At 41.4% G+C, this 22,507-nt stretch overlaps 1 protein-coding gene across 1 annotated transcript in view; it reads left to right on the forward strand.

Moving 5' to 3' along the window:
* Positions 1-569: 569 nt before the first annotated feature.
* The window catches only part of CSGALNACT2 (chondroitin sulfate N-acetylgalactosaminyltransferase 2), a 33,398-nt gene continuing 11,460 nt past the window's right edge, over positions 570-22,507 (forward strand). Inside the window, exons 1-2 of the mRNA XM_069863192.1 lie at positions 570-647; positions 17,179-18,422. Coding sequence (XP_069719293.1) covers positions 17,765-18,422 — 658 coding nt within the window. The 5' untranslated portion in view covers positions 570-647; positions 17,179-17,764. The remainder of the gene's footprint in view (positions 648-17,178; positions 18,423-22,507) is intronic.

The raw sequence follows: 22,507 nt of genomic DNA on the forward strand, positions 1-22,507 counted from the left end.
AATGGTTAGAAGTGGTAGGGAATGGGAATGGTTGGAAATGGTAACGAGGATAGGAATGGTTGGGGATGGGAATGGTGATGTTTTGTAACAGTAATGGGGATGGGAATGGTTGGGAATGGGAATTGGCATGGGAATGGTTGGAAATTGTAACGGGGATGGGAATGGTTGGGGATGGGAATGGTGATGTTTTGGAACAGTAATGGGGATGGGAATGGTTGGGAATGGGAATTGTAATGGGGATGGGAATGGTTGGGAATGGGAATGGTTGGAAGTGGTAGGGAATGGGAATTGGAATGGGAATGGTTGGAAATGGTAACGAGGATAGGAATGGTTGGGGATGGGAATGGTGATGTTTTGTAACAGTAATGGGGATGGGAATGGTTGGGAATGGGAATTGTAATGGGGATGGGAATGGTTGGGAATGGGAATTGTAATGGGGATGGGAATGGTAACAGGGATGGGAATGGTTGGGAATGGGAATGGGGAAGGGGCCGGGGACGATAAAGGGAGCGCCTGCTGACGGGCCCGAGGCGGCGGGTGCGGGCGGGGCGCTGTGTCCCGGGGGGCGGGGCGGGGCCGAGCCCCTGGGCACCGTGGGCCCCGCCCGCCGCTCCTCGCGCACAGGAAGTGGCGCCGCGGCGGCCGCGGTGAGTGCAGCGGCGGCCCCGGGGTTGAGGCGGGGGGTGGACCGGCGGGCGGGCGGGCGCGGTGCTGCGGGGCCTCTGGCTTTTAGCGCCGGCCCGGGCTTAGCGAGCGTGAAACGTGCCGGAGGGCGCGTCTGCGGGGGTGGGAGCGCCTGGCGATGCGGGAGGTTCCAGCGTCTCCGGGGAGAGCGGGGTCGGCGGCGGCCCCGCGGAGCCGGCCGGGGGGACGGTGTCAGCTCCGTCCCGCGTCGCAGCCCCCACCCCGCACCCCCGCGGCACCCCGTGTCACCCCCACCCCGAGTCGCCTCACAGCATCCCGTGTCACCCCATCTCATGCTCCCCCCTCCCCATCTCATCCCGTGTCGCTCCCCATACCCTTAGGCTCCTGCTGACCACGGTTTTCCTTTGCTAGAAAACCCAATTCCTTCCTGCAGCATCTCCTTTCCCCCCCAAACAGAGGAAATGATAATGAGGGCTTTTTATTCTAGGTGGGTTATTTAGGCTGCTCAAACTATGGTTTGCATCTGCTTTTTACCAGCCTGGTTCTTGCTTGGTAAATTCTGTGCTCTTGTGAACTGTAGGAGTTTGAGCTTTTTGATGCTGAATATCAAAAATAGATTTATGTCCTTGTTATCAGCCTGTTAATCCTGAAACAAACTCATTTATGGGAGGAATGCTAAAGCAGAACCGGCATTGCGGTTTGCCAGACAGTTTTTAGAGCTGAGTATACGAATTAAGCTTCATACTACATGTTTTCAGTGAAGTACAATCCAGATCTGCTTGATTAACATCTGCCTTATTCTGTGGTTTGGTAGTTGGTGTTTTTATTTTTTCTCTGCAAGTCCCTCTGTTAGGTGGAAGTTGAGACATTGCTCTCTTCTGTTAAGCTTGTACATCACAGAGTACAACAAGTATAAGGAGTTTAAGTGTATTCTATTGCTCCAACAGGTAACTCGGAAGAGTTGCGGAAAAGAGTGGGATTGTTCTAAAACAGGCTAAATATCCCTCAAGCTATGGTCATACAGCCAAAAATCTCTTATTTTTTAAGATTTATTTATTTATTTATTTTCTTGCCTTTGAAACTGAGTGCCGGGGCCTATGAGTGAGACCATTCCTTCTTTTCCACCTTGCACTAGCTGAAAGATCCTATCCTGCTTCTTGAAGGAAGCTTCTGGCTTCCTTTTATTTATTAGGTAGATAGTGAGTCCCCAAACACCATCCTAGAAGGCAGCTTGGAGGTGTTCCTGGTAGCTGTCACTGGAGGTAGATGTGTTTTACCGGTGGGGTGTTAGTTACAGGCCTCAATTATACCCTGAGGCTTTTATAGGAGACTCTTTGCCAATACGTCCTTATTGTAAGTATCACGAGACCCACACTGAGTGCTGCTACAGCACCACTGTCTCAAACCATCAATAGTCTGGGAATAGAAAGAACTATGGTTTTTGGAGTACGGGACTGTACGGCATAAATAGAAATTGTTTAGTTTGTCTGTTGCTGGAGAAAACCCATAGAAACCTCAGTGTGACTACAGTCAGTTGATTGTGAATAGTTCTTTCCTTTCTTGATCCCATGACCTTGTTTCAGTTTCTTCCTTGGGCTTGAAGAGGGAAGGAAAAATAGAAAAGAAACCTAAACCCCTAAACCTCTAATTATGGCTGCTGCATCATGGCAGAAGTTACGCCAAGTTATTCTTGAATTTAAATTCTTTACTTTAAAGTTCGAGCCCCAGGATATGGGTCTTAGTCAATGAGAAACATCATCTGAGGGCATAGTTAAATGATAAGTAGCTCTGGTCTGTTGCCAAGCAAACCCACAAGCGTATCTGGCACAAAAATTTCTACCCCTGCACCACAGTGCTGCTTTTATACTTGCCAGAAGTGTTCTGTGGACCCCTTTCTAAACAGGGTCACCAAAATGACCTGAACTTTTAAGAGATAAAACTAACCTTGGGGTAGGGAGGGTAAGGGAAATATGAGGCCAGGGTTTTTTTACTGCAGAAAACAAATTGCACAATGTTTTTCTTAACGGTGAAACAGCCTGTCATTATGAAGCAAGCTTCATGACTTGCAGTATTTTCTCTTTAAATAATGCTGAAGCAGGATTGTGGAGGTTGGATAAACATTTGAGTGGCACTGGAGCTGATAATGTGCTTGGCTTTCAGTTAGCTCATCTGTCTCCTACCGTTTTAGAAGACCAGCCCTTCAGAATAAAAATATGGGAAGAGACCATAATAATCTTGCTTCTGGAAAAATAAAATAGTCCATAGGCAGGAATTTTAAGTACAAGACTTAAAATTAGATATAGCTAAAACTTAAAATAAAGATTAAAAAAGGTGTTTTTTTCAAAAAAAAAGTTCTCAAAGGGCACAATGCAAGGAAGATATTTCAGGACTGTAGTAACATTTGTAAAAAAATGGAAAAAACCCACTGCTTTTTCTATGCAACTGAATGTGGTTTTGCAAGCTTAGTGCGGGAGTGTGGAAAGGAGATCGTAACTCACAAGATGCTCATAAAGAAATACAAAGCTTTCATAAGGCAATGGGAGTATAGTGTTACTTCTGAGTTATAGCCACAGCTTGTACAAAGAATTTGCGAAAGGCACTTTGCTGTCTACCAGAACAGTTTCATTTTGCATGGTGATTAGTGAAGTGCAGCATTCCCATTAATAATATTGTTTATTCTAAAAATCTGAATGTGTAAAATTACTTTAATAATATCAATTCCTTTTTTATTAAGCTTTTTTGAAAGAAGAAACAAAACAAAACCCACACCATTTCTGAGGACAGGAAGGGTACTGCAAGCTGTAGCCTACCTTGCCATGAATGTCTTCTACTGGTAAAGGGGTGGGGCGGACAACTAAGGCCTTTGTTTGGTGCATCTGGCTGCTGCTTTCACCCAAGTCTGTTGAAAATTTTTTGTAGGAAGGCTGTAGGTATCTTGCATATGCCTGAAAATGGAGGCGGGCAGGTTAGAGAGCTCCTTGGGTTTCCTACACCTTCTTGTGTGTCTAATCTAAACTGGTGCCGCTGATGGTCACTGCGAGCTGAGAAACGTCTTTCTTTAACAGGTAAGTATAACTAGAGAATCGTTGCAAGCTTTATGTTGTCACTAAAGATCAGAGGTTCAATGGGAAAGGAAATGAGTTTTTTTTGTTAATCTGGGAAGATTTTATGGCAGGTGAAAATATGGCACACGAAAATATGTGTGGGAAGGTTGTACACTTGCTGTGCTGGCACTAGGAAGTCCTTGCTCTGTAACTATTTTGGAGTGGAATATGGTGAGAAGAATATCTTTGAATGCTCTCTGCTCTACCTTAACTGTTTTTAAGGCTTTTCTTGTTTATAAACCAAGCACTCTAAAACTCTTATTAGCAAGTTGATAGAGCTGGCCAGCTATTGCAGGTGCTGTGAGTGCTAATGTGAACATTGGGAAGAGCACCAATGGAGCATCAGTGTTTCAAAGCTAAGTTCAGAGCATCCAGATGTGGCTTCAGGCGAGGAAGTGATCGAGTGAGGAAATCTTGCACATACTTATTTTTATCTAACCATTTCCTGCCATTCGTTATCATCTCCAACTGTAATAAAAAATAGCTGTGGTGATAGGCCTTTTAATAATTACTGTCTGTCTGCTGCGTAAGTGTATGCCAGCATTGTGCTCCTCACAGTCCTCCTGGGGAGTTCTTGATCCGGACCCTATGCACCTGCCCAACCAGCGGTGGAGGGTGTGTGTGTCTTCTCAATAGATGATTCTCAGCATCTCGTTATTGGCAGCTCAATTGGTGGGTGGCAGAAAGGCCAGGTCTTCATGTGTTTTTCTTTCACATTCTTCCTTCCTTCTTATTAAACAGATCTTTTGCCGGTGGAGTGGGTGGGTGATGAAGGGCAGGTCTGTCTTGCTGTTTTTCTTGCCCTTTCTTCCTCCCCCATACTAAATGGTGAGGTTTCACTGGTGAAGCAACTTCTGGAAGAGGATCCATCTCCTAGTGGTACTGGGCTTTTTGGTAGGGATGTCATTTAGAGCAGCTGTCTGGAGAGCCCAGACCAGCACGCAACAGCCAGTGCTCGTGTCCCATCAGCTTCTCTGCTGTGGCCAGGAATGACCTCAGTTGTCAACCAATGCTTTACTTCAATAGGTAACAGGGTAAGAACATGTAACCCTGGGAATTTGAGTGCAGGTACACAGCAGTCACCAAAGTAGGTGACTTTGGAAATGAAGGTGACTAGTCCCAGGTAATCTTGTAAGGAAAAAGGACCCTAATAATTTTTCAGATACCAGTTGCAAGAGAAAGATGTTGAAGGACAGTTTCTGGCTTGCAGGTGTATAGTTGCAGGAAGCCATGCGAGTTTAAAGGTGTTGGCTGAGGTGCAGCAAGTAATTCTGCTTATAGATTATGTGGGTTAAATTTTATAGTTAATTGTAGGAACACAGCTAACCAGGCAGGTTTTTTCCTACTCCAGTGTCCCTGTCTGGTGTATCTTCTATACGTATCTTCTCTGTAGAAAGAGTAGAAATAGTATTTAAACAATTCTTCTGGGTTGAGTTTGTGTTGCTGTTGCAAGGGCAGGTGTTGAGGGGTGATGCAGAGGAAGCAGCTAAAGCTCATTGAGAACATTGGTGCATTAAAGGAGTGGAAATGTGTTAAAGCAGAGGAGATGAAGTAAATGAGCTTGTGTGTTGAAGCATGTTCTGAAACTACAGAATCATAGAGTGCTAGGTTGGAAAGGACCTAAAGGATCCTGACTTCTTAGGTGATACATAAAATGCCAGCCTTCAGCACAGTTTTGAGTCTCTGGAATTATATGGAGGGCTAGGTCATTAGTTTCTATGAAATAAAATCTGTCCTGGATGAGTGTTTGGGATGAGGACTTGTGGTAGTACTCCTTCTGTCTCTTAAAGGTTTCCCCAAGCAGTGATGTCAAAAATTATAAGACACTTGTCAGCACTGCTGATGCTATCTGCAGCCCCAGGGACAGCAGATGGCTTGCATGGCTCTAGAAGAGTGGAAATTAAGGCTGCTGAGGGATAGCAGTATAATCCATCTTTCATGTGATCTGGGAGCTTCTGGTATGGATAGAAGTCTTGTGGAGATGTACAGTTTGCAGAGTGAGAGGCTGAGTGTCTGGCGTGGTTGGTGCCCACTGGACCAAGGCTGGCATAACTGGTATGCCTGCCTCTTCCCAGTGCAGTCCGGGAGCAGTGCTCCAGGAAGATGTCAGTGCCAGGCAAAGTCTGCCCCGGTGCTCTGTGTTTGGAACAGGATTGAGTTTTAACATCCAGAATGCTGTATTAAATTCTGCTGTTAAGTCCTACTGAGCATGTTTCTTTAAGCTGTGTTGTTTTTTGGAGTTTTTTTTATTTCAGGCATAATCTAGTGACTTTGAATATTTTTGCATTTAACCCTGCAGAGTTGCTTCTTAGTTGTGTAACGTCCTGAGCCTCTATTAGAGTTTTAACCATTTAGATAGAGAGATGGAGTGTGAAAGGGATTTAAGTTGAACGGGCAAGAGGAGAAAGTTACAGAACTTCAAACCAGTATTAAAATAGCATAACAGAAGTTGCTGCCAGTAGGACCATGTGTCAAATGCAGCACTTTCCGTGGCTTGCGAGAAGTGTCTGTGGTAACAACCTATGTGTCCCTGCTGGGGTGCAAAACTAAAATTGTGGAATATAAGCACAACAGAAGAACAAGGAACTTGCAAAAAACTCCACAAAGGTTTACAAAATTTGTGACATTTCTCCTTTCCAAATCATGATCATCTCTTCCTGAAGTGGAGGAAGGATGGTTCCAGTGGTCCAAAGACTGGTTTCGTGACTTGAAGAACAAGCCAGAGAGAGATGGAGCAGGGTAACACGAAGGGCTGAGTGTTTGGTGTTTCTGTTTTTCATACTAGTGTCCTTTTCAATGCAAGGCAACCTCCCGACATCAAGGTAGATAGTTCTGACAAGCTGCTAGCTTCTTGGTGTTCAATGAAGCTTGGGATTGCTAGTCCTTTAAGAATAAGTTAATGCTTAGTTATAATGTCAAACTGAAAAATTATAGATGACATAAGTGCATCTAGCTGTGCTTCTCGAACACACCAGATGTTTCTCAATTGTTTGGCATCCAGCTTTCACTTCTGATGACATATTCATGGCTGATTTGTTGTGCTGAAAGCAGAACCTGAACCACTTCGCTGATTTTTATTGTAGGCTCTGTTCCTCTTTCAATCTTAGATTCATGGACTGAGGCGCAGCAAAATAAGCCCAGTTTGGAATGCTACATGTGAACTTGAGCTAGCTGAAAAAACTTTCGGGTGATTGATTTTTTCAAGGCAGCATTTTTCTCAGGATTTCTGTATCAAATTATATCTTAAACTGGTTTAAGATGTTTTAAAACACTCAAGCCATACTACCACTTGGACAAAATGCCCAGAAGTGTCTTCCAGTGGTCACTTCAGGAGTATTATTGCTCTTCAGACTTGCAATGATGATATTTTCAGGCAAATATTACATGATCCAGGGTATCCCCCATAAAATTTGGCCATAAATTGTAGCTTTAATGAGAACATTGTTGTGGTCCTACTTAAAATCATGGAATGATTTGGTTTGGAAGGGACTTCAAAGCCCATCCAGTTCCACCCCCCTGCCACTAGATCAGATTGCTCAAAGCCCCATCCAACCTGGGCTTGAAGACCTCCAGGGATAGGGCATCCATGACCTCTGGGCAACCTGTGCCAGTGCCTCACCACCCTCACAGGAAAACATTTCTTCCTAATATCCAAGTCTCCCCTCTTTCAGCTTAAAACCACCTCCCCTTGTCCTATCCCTGCACTCCCTGTTGAAGAGCCCCTCCCTGGCTTTCCTGTAGGCCCCCTTTAAGTATTGGAAGGCCCTTTTTAAGTACTTAGTACATAGCTGTCCAGTGATACTTTTTAATGACATTTAAATCCATTGTCTCTATACAATTCTGCTTCTAAGACTGGTATTAATAGAAGTCTGAAAGTCTTTTTTAAGAAAGGTTCAGGTGCCCTTGAGAATTCAACTTCTCACTTCTTTTCACTTGACCTGTGACAGCTTTCTCATAACCTGAATTTGTACCTCCTTGAAAATAGCATAGCTTTTAACATAGAAGGATTACAGGAAATGAAAAAAATCCAACTGTTCTACAGGATCAAGTCTCTAACTGCTTTTTAAAATGCTGGCAAATTAGCTCTGCAACCGTTAGAAAGCACACCCTGGCTAAGGACTGTCCTTCTTCATCTCTTCTTTTGATGGGGTAAAAAAAAAATCTGTATATTATAACCACCCATTAGGTATCTTTGAGAGCTTCAAATGGGACTATGGTTTGCTCCACAGCATTTCAGATTTGCTTTACAAGTGTAACGAGACTCAATTTGCGACCTCTCTCCTTAGCTCCCCCAGTGGGAAATGTTCCACTGGCTCTGTGTGTTAACTTCGTTAACAGTTATCTTTTAAAAATAACTCGACAGTTTACATATATTGGAATATATATTTTTACTGCACTCAAGGTACAGTAACTACGCTGTTTCCATACGTAGAGAACCAGATAAGTAAGAGATGCCAGGAAACTGAAGACAATCTGATTCAGAGAATGTAGCTAGATGTGGTATGCTTAGGTGATGGGATTCCAAGAAAATCCCATCATACTCAGCTTTGGTTTTGCCAGCTGCCATTCCCACAGTTGGCAATTTCAGTCATTCTCAGTGTTTGTTTAAACGGCATCAGTGAAAACTTAGGGATGCTGTGCACTCCTGCTAGGATCGTTGATTACCATTTAGTGTTCTGTTGTGTTTACTGGAGCATGTTTATCCTGTGTGGGGAACAAATTTAGTTGGGACCTTTTAAAGTGTTTAAACAGTTTGGGTGTCTAAAGAGTTATTTTACCTTTCCTCATTCACTGTAAGGTGATGCACTTTAAGTGTAACTGGTTTTTCTGTCATCTGAAACCAGAGTGTTTTCTTGCACAAAAAAACCCCAACCCTCCTACAGCATTACTATTTTGAAGACTACTGGACATGTTAAGCTTTATTTCTACTTCTTGCTGCAGCTGTTGCTCTGTCTTACTGAAAGGAGTATAAAGATTTTGCTACATTTACTCTAATGAAGACTGCTATGCACCACTGAAGATAAGTTAACATTTCTGTAAGAACTGTGATTTAGTTTCATTCAAGGTCTCCTCCACAGGAATGCAGCTGTCCTTTTGCCCTTGATCGACTGCAGAGCATTAGTTTTGCTGTCTGGAGCTTCTGCTAGTGAACAGACCGGAGTCCTGGCATTGAGTGGGGAAAGTTGCTGGGGTGCTCTGCCCTGGACTTTGGTGGCATGTTAGTAGCCCATGTAATTAATGCAGTCCCTCATGCAGAGTGTGTTATTAATAAGGTTACGGTAAAGCACGTGGGAAAGTAGGTCAGATTCTTGTCTAATGCTGATGTACAAAATGACTTATTGTTTGAGATGTTGGGAATACTAATAGAAAGGTGTTCCTTGATAATCGTACTAAGCTAGGAAGTTGTACTTTTGTTCCTATTACTGGGTTGAAATTTAACAATTTAGAGGCATGCAAAATAAATGTAGTCATGTATAATACTGCTGTTCCTTTAATTGCTTTACAGTAAGGGGAAAGTTTGCTTCTCTGAGTTTGGAGTTTGTGGGTTTTTTGCCAAATTTAGAAAGCAGAATAGTGCCTACAGCAGTGCAGAAACCCACAAGCTGAATAGTACAAACTATAGGAAAATGTGTGTAAAACAGAAAAGTTGTTTACTTTATGGCAGCCGAAGGTAGCAAGTGTTTCAGGGTAGCTCTTTAATAATAATTTTGAAACAGACAGAGCTACTTCAGCTGCTCTTACCTGGGATATTTTACTGAGCTGCTTTCTTGCCAAGCAGATGTTTCTCTTCATAAAAACGGTGATGTGACTGTGAGTTGCTTTTTATTTCCTGGCCATATCTGAAATAGGATAATAGCGACTGGCACAGTTAAGGTGTAGCTGGTTTGGTTTCAAGTTCTAATTTCAATTCAGCAGTTTCCAGACAAATGGGCTTGCTCTGCCTTCACTGAAGCCAAAGCAGGACTTCTATTCATAAGCTCATTGCTTACTTTGGGTTAGCTATAAAGTAAATAATGTGAGTAACGTTGTTCTTTAATTTGTCCACTTAACTATGTAATGGATTTGGTTTTGTGTAGGAGCAACAGTGCCAGGACATACGATAACTTGCTTGCTTCTCTGACTTAAGGGAGATAAAACTGTTGCAGGAAACGTACTTTTATTTTTTACTTGTTATTTCACAGTTGATGATGTAAGAACTGCATTTAGATCATTTCAGAACACTTAGTGTTGCCTTCGTTTGAGCGTGATTGCTTTTTCCAGGGGCTGTTGTGGCAAAAACGTCACCATTTCTAGGTTGCTGGATGTCACCTTCTGCTTGCTTTCTGCTCTGTTAGCAGTACCACTGAGAACGGAGACTAGAAAACCTGTATGATTTCCTGTTCTGTAGGCTTGGCATGCTGATTTGTCTCTTGGTTATGTATGCAGGCTGGGGAAGGGGTGTGTGATCCAAGGGCAGAATGGGTCCTTTACGCAGCCCTGATGATCTTTGTTGCCATTGTACACACACCAGTGACCTTGTTTAAACTGAGGCAGCAGTTGTAAGAGAAAGTTTGGGAAGGCTGTAAAGAGCAAGACCTCTGCGATTGTTCTTCACAGATGAAGTCTAGGTAAACTCCATCTCACAGAGTTTGAACTCCACTATTAAAGTGAAACTCTATTCTGTGTTTTCTTTTAAAGAAGGTTAGGATTAAGTGTGCTGCTTCAGTTCCATCTCTTGAAAAGAGGGGGTTAATAAACAGGGTTGGTCCTGGAAAAAGTCAGAATATTTTATCAATGAAGTAGTTAGTGTTGAGCGTGAGCTGATCTATTGCTTGAAATAAGGGAGATGACAACCCCCTTGTATCTTCCCTGTGTACTGGAGTCTGTTGCAATGGAAAATTGTGGAGGGTTGGTATTAATTTTATTTTGGAGCACAGTGTTTCTGCTGGCAACAACACAATATTGCTGTTGTAAAATAAACCATTTGCATAGGGACTATTAATAAATCCTGTGATCATTGTCACCCATCACTGAAATAACTTTTTTCTGCAAGTTCCCATGTCTGAACTAAAACTCCCTTGTGTACTACGAAAACTACTATGATCCTTGTGCCAAATGCATGAATGTTTTTCCTTCCCACTTTGAAACTAAACACATGGCTGTAGTTACCTATTGCAGATACACTTGAGCACTTGATAATTCATTGCAGGCTGTTCATAAAGTATACAGTAGTTCTTGTGTTGACTGTGTGTCAGGGTTTTTTTCCATGTCTTTAATTAAAAATGAGCAAAGACGATCATTGATCAGTGTGCAGTTGTCATTGTCCCCCTGCTCCCCCTGTGAGGCTCTGGCTTTGGCAGTGTTTACCACTGGGAGTTTATAATAAAGAAAGAGGAGGGAGATGAAAGTCTCCAAACCAGTGAGTGAACAGGAGCAGTGCTAAATTGATAGCTCAGCACGTTTTTAGGGGATGAGCAGCCCAGTGAGGCTGGCTTCAGCAATGTAGGTGACTGCAGATCTGATACTGCTTGGAGTCTGCCACATGACTGATAGACACGAGCCAAAAGCAACCATCTTTCATTTCTATCAACCAAGTGGAGGTGATAAGCTCACAAGGATCACAGATTTTGAGGTTGAGTTAGATCTGATGGAGAACTGATTCAGTCACTTAGGCTCCCAAAGCCTTGTTGGTTTGGGTTTTTTAACTCTTGGACTTCTGGATTAGAACTGCAATGTCTGGAGGAATAACTTTGTGCAGAAACTACTCTGTCCTGTTGAGGAGTGCTGCTGGGTGCTCTTACAGATTTGGTCCTGCACTGTTGCCCCTGTGAGCATGCCAAGGTGATTGGAATACTGGGAAGGTACAGAGAAGGACACGAGGAAATTTTGAAAATCATAAGAAGAAGCTGGAAGAAAAACTCATTAGTGTCAGATAATGTGAGTAGCTACCACAGCTGAGGTTCTGTGCTTCCAAACTAAAACTGCATGTTGTGATGGATTGGAACAGAATATTATGCTCTAAACTTCAAAAACCTGAAAATAAGCTACTGCTTGTGCCTGGTGTCTTTGATTTACCACAGGCAGTGTTGGTGATGTGTGTAAGTACAACTTTCAAATTCTTCAGTATCTGTTATGAAACTGGTAAGGTCTTGAACGATTTTGTGATTATTTTCATTTTCTTGCTGGTTTCCTCGAATGTAGGTATTTCCATAAATTGATAGTGGCTTTCACATTTTCTCCCATCCAGCAGTGTGTCTGTGTGTTTGGGAGGCAGAGCTGTAGCTGAAAGCAGATTAGATGGTGGAATTGTGATGAAACCATGTTATTATCTTCTCTAGCGCCTGGAGAAAAGACTCCAGAGAGACCTTACAGCTGCCTCCCAGTACTGAAAGGGGCTACAGGAGAGCTGCGGGGTGGGGGGGGAGCTCTTGATCAGGGAGTGCAGGGGTAGAACAAGGGGGAACGGTTTTCAGCTGAAAGAGGCGAGATTAGGTTTTAGGAGGAAAGGTTTTCCTGTGAGGGTGGTGAGGCTCTGGCACAGGTTGCCCAGAGAAGTCATGGCTGTCCCATCCCTGGAGGTGTTCGAGGCCAGGCTGGATGAGCTTTAAGGCCCCTTCTAGCCCAAACCATTCTGTGATTCTGTCTTTCACAGTCAGTCCGGTGAGGGTGAAATACTCGCTTAAAGATTAGTTTTCTGTGGAAAGTGAGAACTATGGCCCTTAACTCTTCTCATGGCTCTTTTTGCTCTTCTTTGTTTTTCCCCTTCTATTAACCTTCTCAACAGCAGAAGAATCTGATTTTGTACATGATTGACTAGAACTGTATAATGAAGCCCTGGATAAATTTCTTTGTGTCTTTTCTGAGTCTACAGCTCTGTGGACTGTCTAAGCAGAGATGTGTTTCTGCATACTTAAGGTACGATTTCAGGTTTCTCACTCTAGGGTTTTTATATAAAAATTGTCTGCAGCAGCTAAGACAGCCAACTTGCTTTGTCTTGGTTTCAGCGGGTGAAAAAATAGCTGTGCATGTAGAGGTTCTCTGATGCTCATAAGCAATTCTTTTTTCAGTGACACTCTTCTTCAGAATAAGGCGGAATATTCAAGGGATGGTACTGGACCTCAGGTTTTCATTGTATAACTTGCCAAGGAGAGAAGTCTGTGTATGGAGTGGGGGTTGAGACAATGAATGTCTAAGGCATCTGGGTGAAATTACGAACAATAAAATAACTATGAAAATCAGCTGGAATTTCATAAGCAGCTGAACTATGACCATCTAGGGCATGCTGAACCACAAGGACATGGTTAAAGCAGAACGTGCTACAATGAGGAATGTCTGTACAGTGTGACATGAAGCCTGTGTCCACTGAATTAGGTCACTTCTTTAAGTGTGAGTGTTTCCCCTCTTTAGAAAGAGGTGCTCATCCTTCACCACAAGGAACCAAAACAGAATGCTAATATAATAAAAACAAATTTACAAGCGTTTTCAATTAGCATGCTGGTCTATTCCCTTGTGCTTAGAGAATCAATGAGCTCTTTTGTAAGGAACAGAAACATTTCCATAGTTGAATATACATAAGGCACTGGAAGTGCAGAAAGAATAACAACCAGTTGCTTCTGGAAAACTTGCAGATCTTAAAGTATTGAATGAGCCTCAGATGTCTTGTTCTTTGGATATCACAGGGGGAGTATTGCAAATAGACTTGTTTCAAAGAACTGAAATAAACTGAAATATCAGTGTACGCAATTAAGGCTTGGACCTTAATCTTTAAACACTGAAATGCTGATCTCAGGGACTACTGTGTTATTACTGATTTCCAGGTAATTTTATTGTTCTTTTTCATAAACATCAGAATGTACCTTGTGATGCTAAATTAATTTTCCTATTGGGATTCTTGGGATCCTGTGTGCTTTTGCTAATTCTGGGGTTTCACAGCCTGCTTTCTCTTACAATAAACTTCTACAATTTAGAGTAGTTACTAGAATTCGTAAAATAGTGCTGTGCCAGGCCTAATTCATATCAAATTTGGGTTGTAAATATGCAGAACTAGTGCTTTTCTGAAAAGAGAGGATAGTGAAATAGAGGACTTGTAAACCCTGCTTTTCTCATGGGATGAGAATTAAGATTGTTGCTGGTTTCACTCACTCCTTTAAGGATGCAAGGTGAAACCTGTGTCTGACTGCTTTATGATGACTTCTTGGCGAAAGGAATACTGGCGCGGAAGAAAAGGATGCCCAAGCTTGCTCAGTCCCCACTCCTTTAGCAAACTAACTTACCCTTTCAGCTCTGTGCAATTTAAAATTGTAATGTTTAACATAACTGATTGCACAGACATTCCTTGCCTTTAAAGGCGATAGGGAAGCTGTAGTGGGAAAAATGCCTTTTCTTTATGGCATCGCATGAAAACTGTCAAAGATAAATGGGCAAGGCCTGTGTTTGTGCAGAAAGGCTGTCGTTAACAAAATTGTCACTAGCTCAATAGAAAAGTGCTTGAACTGAGGAGGGAATAATTAGAACCTAGAAGGAAAAGTACCAGTGAGCTCTCTACAGCCCACCACGTGTCGTTTTCATTACTTCAGAAGTCGGGATTTAGTATTTCTCTTCCCAAAGCACCCCTGAGGGCAGAGCTCCACAGAAGGGCTCTCTCCTGTAAACAGGTGAAGGGCCAGTGGGAATGCTCAGAAATCTGCAGTTATCATCATTTGTTCTTGCAGTAATAATGCAAGGCAAACAGCCAGTCTGGGAACAGAGTTGTTCTTTTCATTCCCCCTGCTATTCTCTAGGGGAATCTTAATCTCCGGATACTTTGTGTTGTTTTCATGCCGCATGAGGAAATCTGTTGTCACTTGCTTCTGAGACACCAAGAGACCTACAGAGTGACTCATCAAAGTTGAACACAGGGCAATTTATTGGTAGAGTGGGAATTGAATAAAGACCTACTAGATTGATGGCCCAGCTTTGGGGAGGTCTGTTTATTGAGTAACAACAGTTAATGATTGTTTAAAGCCCATGGCGGTAGGAGGTTGCTTGTCTTTGGTGTCTTTAAGTTGGAGGTTCAGTGATGAACTAGGCTTGGGTGCAGTTTGCAGCTGCCTGCACTGTCCATTATCAAATTGTACAATGGTAGCTCAAATAATCATTTAAGACAGTCTTAACAAGAAACATTAGCTCCTGCTTTCTCATATGTGCTTTCATCATCTTTAATTGTCCTGTAAAAGTGAGGATAAAGGTAAAGAAAAAGTACAAAGCTCTCTTCTTTGTGTCCTGCTGAGCTGTAAGACTCAGCCTTGCTTCCTGCCCTGTCCCCAGTACCAAAAGCATCTCTGCCTAAGTATAAAAGCTGATTTCTGTAGTGATATGATAGCTGTGTTTGTGTGTACAGCAATGCAGAAATACTATTCTTCACAGCATTAATGAGGCTGTGCATTGAAAAACAGTTGGGACTAAATTTGTCAATATTTTTGGGTAGTTTGATCATTTTTCATTATGCCTTGACTGATGAAAGATAGGCCAGCTTCTCTGTGGACTGGCTTTAGTACAGTCTAGCATTTTACTAGGTTTAAAGAAACATATGTTCTTCGTTATTTATTGTGGCTTCACCTCGTTTGTGGTCTAACAGGACAAGAATTCAAGAAGAAATGTGAAAAAACGTCATATAGGCAACTTTGTACTAAAGAAAGCTTGGAATGGTATTACATCATTTCTGTGAACTGGTTTTATGCTGTATACTGCTTTTTCTTCTGTCTCCTTGATTCACCACATCTGGATCATGGTCAATAGTCTGAGGATACATCTGGTGTTGATCACTCTGTATAGGCATTGAACTTGCATTTATATAATGTTGGTTTTGTGCAGTGAGGAGTGACTAACTTCTGTCTTGTTTGGACTTAAAGGACGTCACCTAGAATTCAGTTGATAAAACTTACTTATTTTGTACCAAAGTGTTCAGTGCTTTACATGCATTCAAAAGCTTTTGTTTCAGGTAACTATTGCCTTACGCTGGTGCATTAAGAACTTCCCCATAGTGGATCAAATTTATTCATGAACTAGAAATAGGAAGAACTGCTTCAAGCAGTCCTGTAGACTTTGGTTGGACAACTCCAAGGTGTGCAGCTCTGGCAAAGCTCAGTGCATGTGACCTGCAAGCAAACAGAGGCTCAGCTGTTGCAGACATCGGTGTTGGTGGTATGAATAAAGTACTGAATCTTTCAGGTCTTGTTACTGGAGCTTTCTCGTAAATGAGGCTGATGAATACCATGATGCAACTGATGTGGTTCCTGGTTCTTACTAAAGCAGTATCCCGATGCTGGAAACTGAATGGGAAGGGAGAAGTGTTGCAAGGATATGATAGAGGAGAAGGGTTGTGAGGTGTTTGTAAACGCATGGAATGCATCGTGTGGATTATTTGCAAGGAAGACAGAGTTTATGGCTGCTGGTGGTTTTGATTAAAAACATGTCCAACACTTATTATAAGGCATATTGGAATGGCTAATTGTTCTCTAGTCTCGTAAACAAACTGAAACTAAATGAGAAGACCCGGAACTTTCCCCTGACTAGTAATTACACCACACACTTGAAGTGGATGTGGACCTCATAGATCCCTGGAAAGAATGTTAATGAGCTTCACTTATTTTCTACAACCAAGTTTTAAACAAAAGTATTTTATTAGTGTTCGAAAGTAGACTAACATGCGTTAGGCTTGCTTCTTAGCTCTTTGTCTATCATGGAAGAGGCACAGAAACAGTTTTGCTGACTATCATGGCAGAGTAGGATTTTTGATATCACCCTCCTGCATAACTGTGGTCTTTCCTGGTTTGGGCAGTGGTGTAAAAGAGTGACCCATACAGACGGTCAAAGCCTCTTCACAATGCCTACCCAAATCAAAAGGTGGATGTGTTCATGAATGAATAGTCTGAGTCTTCCTTTCATCACTTGGGAATGGGGGCTTGAATTTGAATTTCTGTTGAATTTGATGTATTCTAAAATGCAGTTTCTATGAACTTTGATATTTAAATTTTCAATACTTGAATGAATGAATATTCCCTAGAAGATGTTTACTTAAAGTAAAAGCAATTGAAAATGCAAGCTGTTGCTTCCAAATAGTTCTTGGATTTTTTTAGTGTAGTGGAGTAGGAAGACCATGGAGTTTGGTCTTTTTTTTTTCTTGAACCCAAGAAGGGATGGGGGAGTTAAACCCCAAACTTGACAACACTATAAGCCTTACTGCTAAAAATGTATTTCATTAGACTGTCCTTACTGATACTTTTCAGGCACTGTCAAGGTGGGGGGAATCATGGGTGGATAATGCAGTGGAAAGAATATTTTCTTTTTCTCCTTTTCCCACCCCTTGCCTCAACACTTCTTTGTATCCATATGTTACAACTTTGTTCATGTGTTTTTCAAATGACCAGCTGCTTTGTAGTTTTAATATGCACCTTTCTTTTAATTTTAGGTTCTGTCTTCCTTTTGCTGACTCAAACCACAAATTCCAAGGAAAGGAGGGGAAGTGGAATAAAATCCTCAAATACCAGAGGAAAAGCCTGACTAGCCAATGAAATTTACTGTTACTAAACTGTAGACCATTCTCACTTACACATAATGGGAAGATAAAAATTGCTGTCTATTCTAAGTTTATAAAATTACTTTTGCAGAATTTCCATACTGAGCACCAAATAGGCTAAAATCCTTCAACTAGGGTTGAAATAGGACATGGAAATATGACTCCTTGCTGGCATCTTCCATCTTCAACTCCCTCGGCAGGGTTTTTTCTTTAGCATAGGAAATCCTGAACAAATTGTATGGCGTCAACCAAACTTACAGTTGATGGTTATGGATGACATAGGAACTTCAGATTTATGTCTCTGCAATGACACCCGATTAAGGCAGAGGCTGAAAACTGCTCATTGGCTACTTGATCAAAACTTGTAGTAATGATTATGGTCATTCTTTTACAAAGATTCGAACTCTGGGGTGATGTTCCCTGGAAGGCATGAGCAGACAAGTCATCTTTTTAGATTGGAAGCGGAAATAATACAAGAATGCCCAGAAGAGGTATAGTAATTCAAGCCAAGACTCGTTGGCTGTTAGTGGGCCTTGCTTTACTGTTCAGTTTAGTCTTGCTCATGTATTTGCTTGAGTGTGCTCCACAAACAGATGGTAATGCACCTCTGCCTGGTGTTGTAAGTGAAAACGTGGGTAAAGAATACTATCAGGCTCTCTTGCAGGAACAAGAAGAGCATTATCAAAACAGAGCTACCAGTCTGAAACGTCAGATTGCCCAGTTAAAGCAAGAGCTTCAGGAAATGAGTGATAAATTGAAATCCCTGCAGGAAAAAAAGAGCCCCAAGGTCAATGGTATGAACTACCAGGGCACCAAAGAACAAGCATCCAGTGACCTCCTGGAGTTCCTTCATTCCCAGATTGACAAAGCTGAGGTGAGCATGGGGGCCAAACTGCCTAGTGAATATGGCGTCATTCCTTTTGAAAGCTTTACATCCGTGAAAGTGTTCCAGTTGGAGATGGGGCTCACTCGGCATCCAGAAGAGAAACCTGTTAGAAAGGATAAACGAGATGAGTTGGTGGAAGTTATCGAAGCTGGCCTAGAAGTTATCAATAATCCAGATGAAGAAGATGGACAAGATGAAGATGATGGAGTACGAGAGAGGCAGCTGTATAGTGAAAATGATTTCATAGAAGGTATGTTTATTACATGCTCTCCAGCTTGTTAACAGAATGTCACAGCAAGCATTTAATGTTATAATAATGTTTGTATTTTTAGAGGTTTTACCTACTAGAATGTAGCCTTGAACAAGAATTACACAGTGAAAAGCTTTATTTCTAATGATGAGAATATTGCTGCTTCATTCTGTTGTGTTTTGAGTAGGGAGCAAGAAATCAATTTCAGAAGAAGGGCTCACCAGAAGAAGTGCATGGGGGAAGCTGTATCCGCTTAAAATATGCAGGCATTCATAAATGATTGTAGCTGAAGTCCGTGTGATACAACTGCTTATGAATAACTGAAAGACTTGAGTGAAACTGGTGACAGTGGGAGACATTGATCCATCTCTCTTGTTCCAGCATAGCTAAGGAATTCAGTATGAAGCTACAGGGGTTTGTCTTCACTCATCTCTGTGCCACTTTTAGTTGACGTTCAAGCCTTTCACTCTCTGCATTGGCATACGTAGACTGGAGGAAGAGCGTTGGTACACTAATGTGTTCTGGTTGTGCCCGTTGAAGAACTCCGTGTCCTGAACATACCCTTCATGATATGTGAGCCACTTATGGGGTCTGCTAAACTATGCAATGATGAGCATCTTGTTCCATCTTCAGTTCTCTCTCAGTGCTTTTAAGTTTAATTGCAGAACACTTATTAGTATAAAAGCAAATATAGCGGTTCTGCTTTCACTATATAGTGACAGCCTTAATAGATGCATTAGAGATAGTTCGTGTAGGAGTTGGCTTTCAAAGTACTGCGTAATGCTGATGGAAAGCTAAGTATTATCAACAACTGCCCTGGTACCTCTTCTTAGTATTTACAGTATTAAATACAGTTCGTGCTGCTATAAAAAAAACCAAGTTGTACCATGTTATAAAAGCATTACTGTAAAAGGGATTCTGAATCTCAGCAGTTCTGATGTCTGCACTATTAAGCAAACACATACTGGAGAAAGGTACCGTTGGCCTTGAAATAATTCCTTCTTTCAGTCTATGATGATGTAAGTGGTCTCTAGCACAAGAAGTCTCAGCTTTTAACAGTTGCTATATTTAAAGTTTAATGCAAGTATGCTTCTTTGTTCCAGTAGGTGGGGCAGGGAATAGAATGCACTCATTTGTGTTGGTCTAACAGCCAGCACAGCGTAAGGCTCTGAGTACAATTTTCACTTAAAACCATATTACATTGTTCAGAGGCAGTCTGTCTTGCAGTCTTCTGTTTTCTTTTTATGTTAAATGTGCAGCTGCCTTTCCTTTGCTGTTTTATATGCTAGTGATATTCTAGTGGGGTTTCCTTTACCTTTACTGAATTAGCTGTTTATTTTTCTTAGTGTGTACTGCCATTAGTAACCACAGACCTCCAAGACAGCAAGCAGGTTTAGGACTATACTTCATACCTCTGCCTCATTCCAAACCCAGTATATTAGGTATATTTATCAAACTGGTGTATGCAAGTTTCATAGCGGACTTGGTGTATCTGCTGAAGTCACAATAGGTCATGTGACTGCCCCAAGAGCACAACTAATTTGTTGCTGGATTAGCACCACTTATGTAGAGAAACAAGTTGGCTTGAGTTAAAACAAATATTTTAAGTTCTGTAACCTCTTCAGTTGCTAGTCGATTATTTTCTAACAAGTGATTTAGTACTAGGTTTCTATGCAATTTGAAGCAGGAGGCTGCGAAACTTGGTATGTGTATTAATATTTTTGGTTCTGAGGCAAAAAAGAAAGCATGATGTTTCATTTTTTAATACATAACAATCATATTTTATGCTCAGTATAGCTAAGCGGATTTTGCTTTTGTCCTGACTTGCAGGACTTCTGTTTTCAGAACTAATGCATATCTAGCTGTGAAAAATTATCCGCAGATCTGTGCCTTTCAATACTTAAAGGAGGCTTATAAGAGAGATGGGGAAAAGCTTTTTGGCAGGGCCTGTAGCAATTAGACAAGGGATAATGGTTTTAAATGGAAAGAGGAGAGGTTTAGACTAGATATTAGGAAGAAATTTTTTACACTTAGGGTTGTTAAACACTGGCACGAGTTGCCCAGGGAGGTGGTAGATGCCCCACTCCGAAAACATTCAAGGTCATGTTGGATGTGGCTCTGAGCAGCCTGATTGAGTTGAAGATGTCGCTGCTCACTGCAAGGTATTGGTCCCTTCATGGTCCCTTTGAACCCAAACCATTGTATTATTCTAAGTACAAGTTACACTAGAAACAGGCATTTTTATTCTGGATATGTTCTGGCTTCCTATCTTAACAGGATAAAATTTCATTTAAGTAAATGTTTGGTTCTAAGAGTTATTTCAGCTTTTTGTTCCTCGACTTGTGAAATACTGACCCTTAAGCTTTGATCTTTTGTGATAGGCACTTTCAGGTGTATTAGTAAGACCTTAGGGGGTTTGGTGGCTGTTTAAATAAGTTTAGAGTCTTTTCTTATAGACAGTTTTACCCAGTGAATATGGCTGAAGTTCTTCCTTAGCATTTATGTTTTTATATTGCCTCTGATGCCCAGTTGGTGAAATATCACTATCTTCATTTGTAAAAGCATGAAGAATTTTTTTTCTTGCTGTGTATTAGGATTTAACTGAATTGGGGTCACTTGTGACAACAAAGGCTTATGGCATGAGTTTAATATTGATCTGCCTTCTGCCTATTTAAATGTGTCCTTTTGATAATTAGAAATTTCCCAAATAATCTTTTCTGAAAGAGTGTACTTCTCAATACTACATGCTAGTCTGAATCTTCTGACTTTTACTACTCTAGCACTGCGTAGTCCAAACCACTTCAAAATACATCCTGATGGGTGCTAACTTTCTTGTTGCTGCTGTTTTTTTGCCCCATGCCTTCAATTTAACTGTTCATGCAGCCTCTTTGCAGCATGGTCAGCCTCAGTAGTCTGTAAATGAAGATATGCTGACTTCTACCAGTGGTGCAAGGAAGCTGTATCCATGATAGGAAGCAACCTGTTAGTGTGTTATCTCAACTAATGTTACCTTTTTAGTGTTGCAAGACAAAGTGATGATCCAGATCTGTTCTGGAGTTGTGATCAAAAATTGCTGCAGCAACCACATCGTGTCTATTTGCAGGCTTCAAGCAATAACACCAAGGTAAAAAAATTTGCAAGTATACATAGCAACTGCAAAGATAACTTTATGAAAGCTCCAAATAATTTTTTGCGAGGCTTAATTAACTTGCTGTGCTGATGAAGAGAAAACCAGCAAGTTTCTCAGCTCAGTATTGCTGCATTGTTAACTAGTTTCCTTTGCTGCAACCAAGAGTAAAGCTTCCAGAATTCTAACATTAACAGAAAAATCTGACCCTCAAAAGAGCCTTGTTCTGCAGTTGAGAAACACTTTGAAGTTTTTTTTTTCTTGATATTTTCATTAGATGTAAGCATATGAGAAATGGGAGCATGCTATTCCCCTTGGATGAAGAGTATCCCTAGAGATGATCGAAGTTGCAATATTGGCATATTTTCATAAATTAAGGCATCTGTGACTACAGACAATGAACCTAGTTGCTGAGTTGGGCATTCTAAGATAGTCCTGAATTAAAAATAGATTTCTTTTGAGATCAGCATTTGATAATTTTGAGAAACAGGATAAGTAATTGGGAAGAGCATAATCATTACCTCTTTATGTCCCCTTTCTTCAGAAGCCCTTGACGTTCAGTCTTGAATAGTGTTGCTGACGTCATTGAGGAGCCTTCATGGACATTTTTGCTTTACTGTCAGTGTAACTGGTTTATTTGTGCTACATGTATCAGTGTAACAGGGTTATGTTATAAAGAGATTAAAAGCTTTTCCATTGGATAGACACTTAAAATTAACCTTTGGAAAATAGAGGCATTAGCGTATTTTCAGAAGTTAAATATCAATTAGCTAATCTCCAGCGAAGGTCTTGTTATTGAATGTCTGACAGAATTAGAGCACTGTTGTTTGGGTCTTGCTTCTGTATTTGCAGTTGGAACCGGGCAAAGGCCATAAACTATCTTTAGGTCTGAATCTCAAGGGAAGACTCTACCTCCAAACTTGATGTGTGAAAAATGTTTATCCCAATGCTGCAAGTT

Source organism: Phaenicophaeus curvirostris, chromosome 9 (assembly GCF_032191515.1).
Source record: "Phaenicophaeus curvirostris isolate KB17595 chromosome 9, BPBGC_Pcur_1.0, whole genome shotgun sequence".
NCBI lineage: Eukaryota > Metazoa > Chordata > Aves > Cuculiformes > Cuculidae > Phaenicophaeus > Phaenicophaeus curvirostris.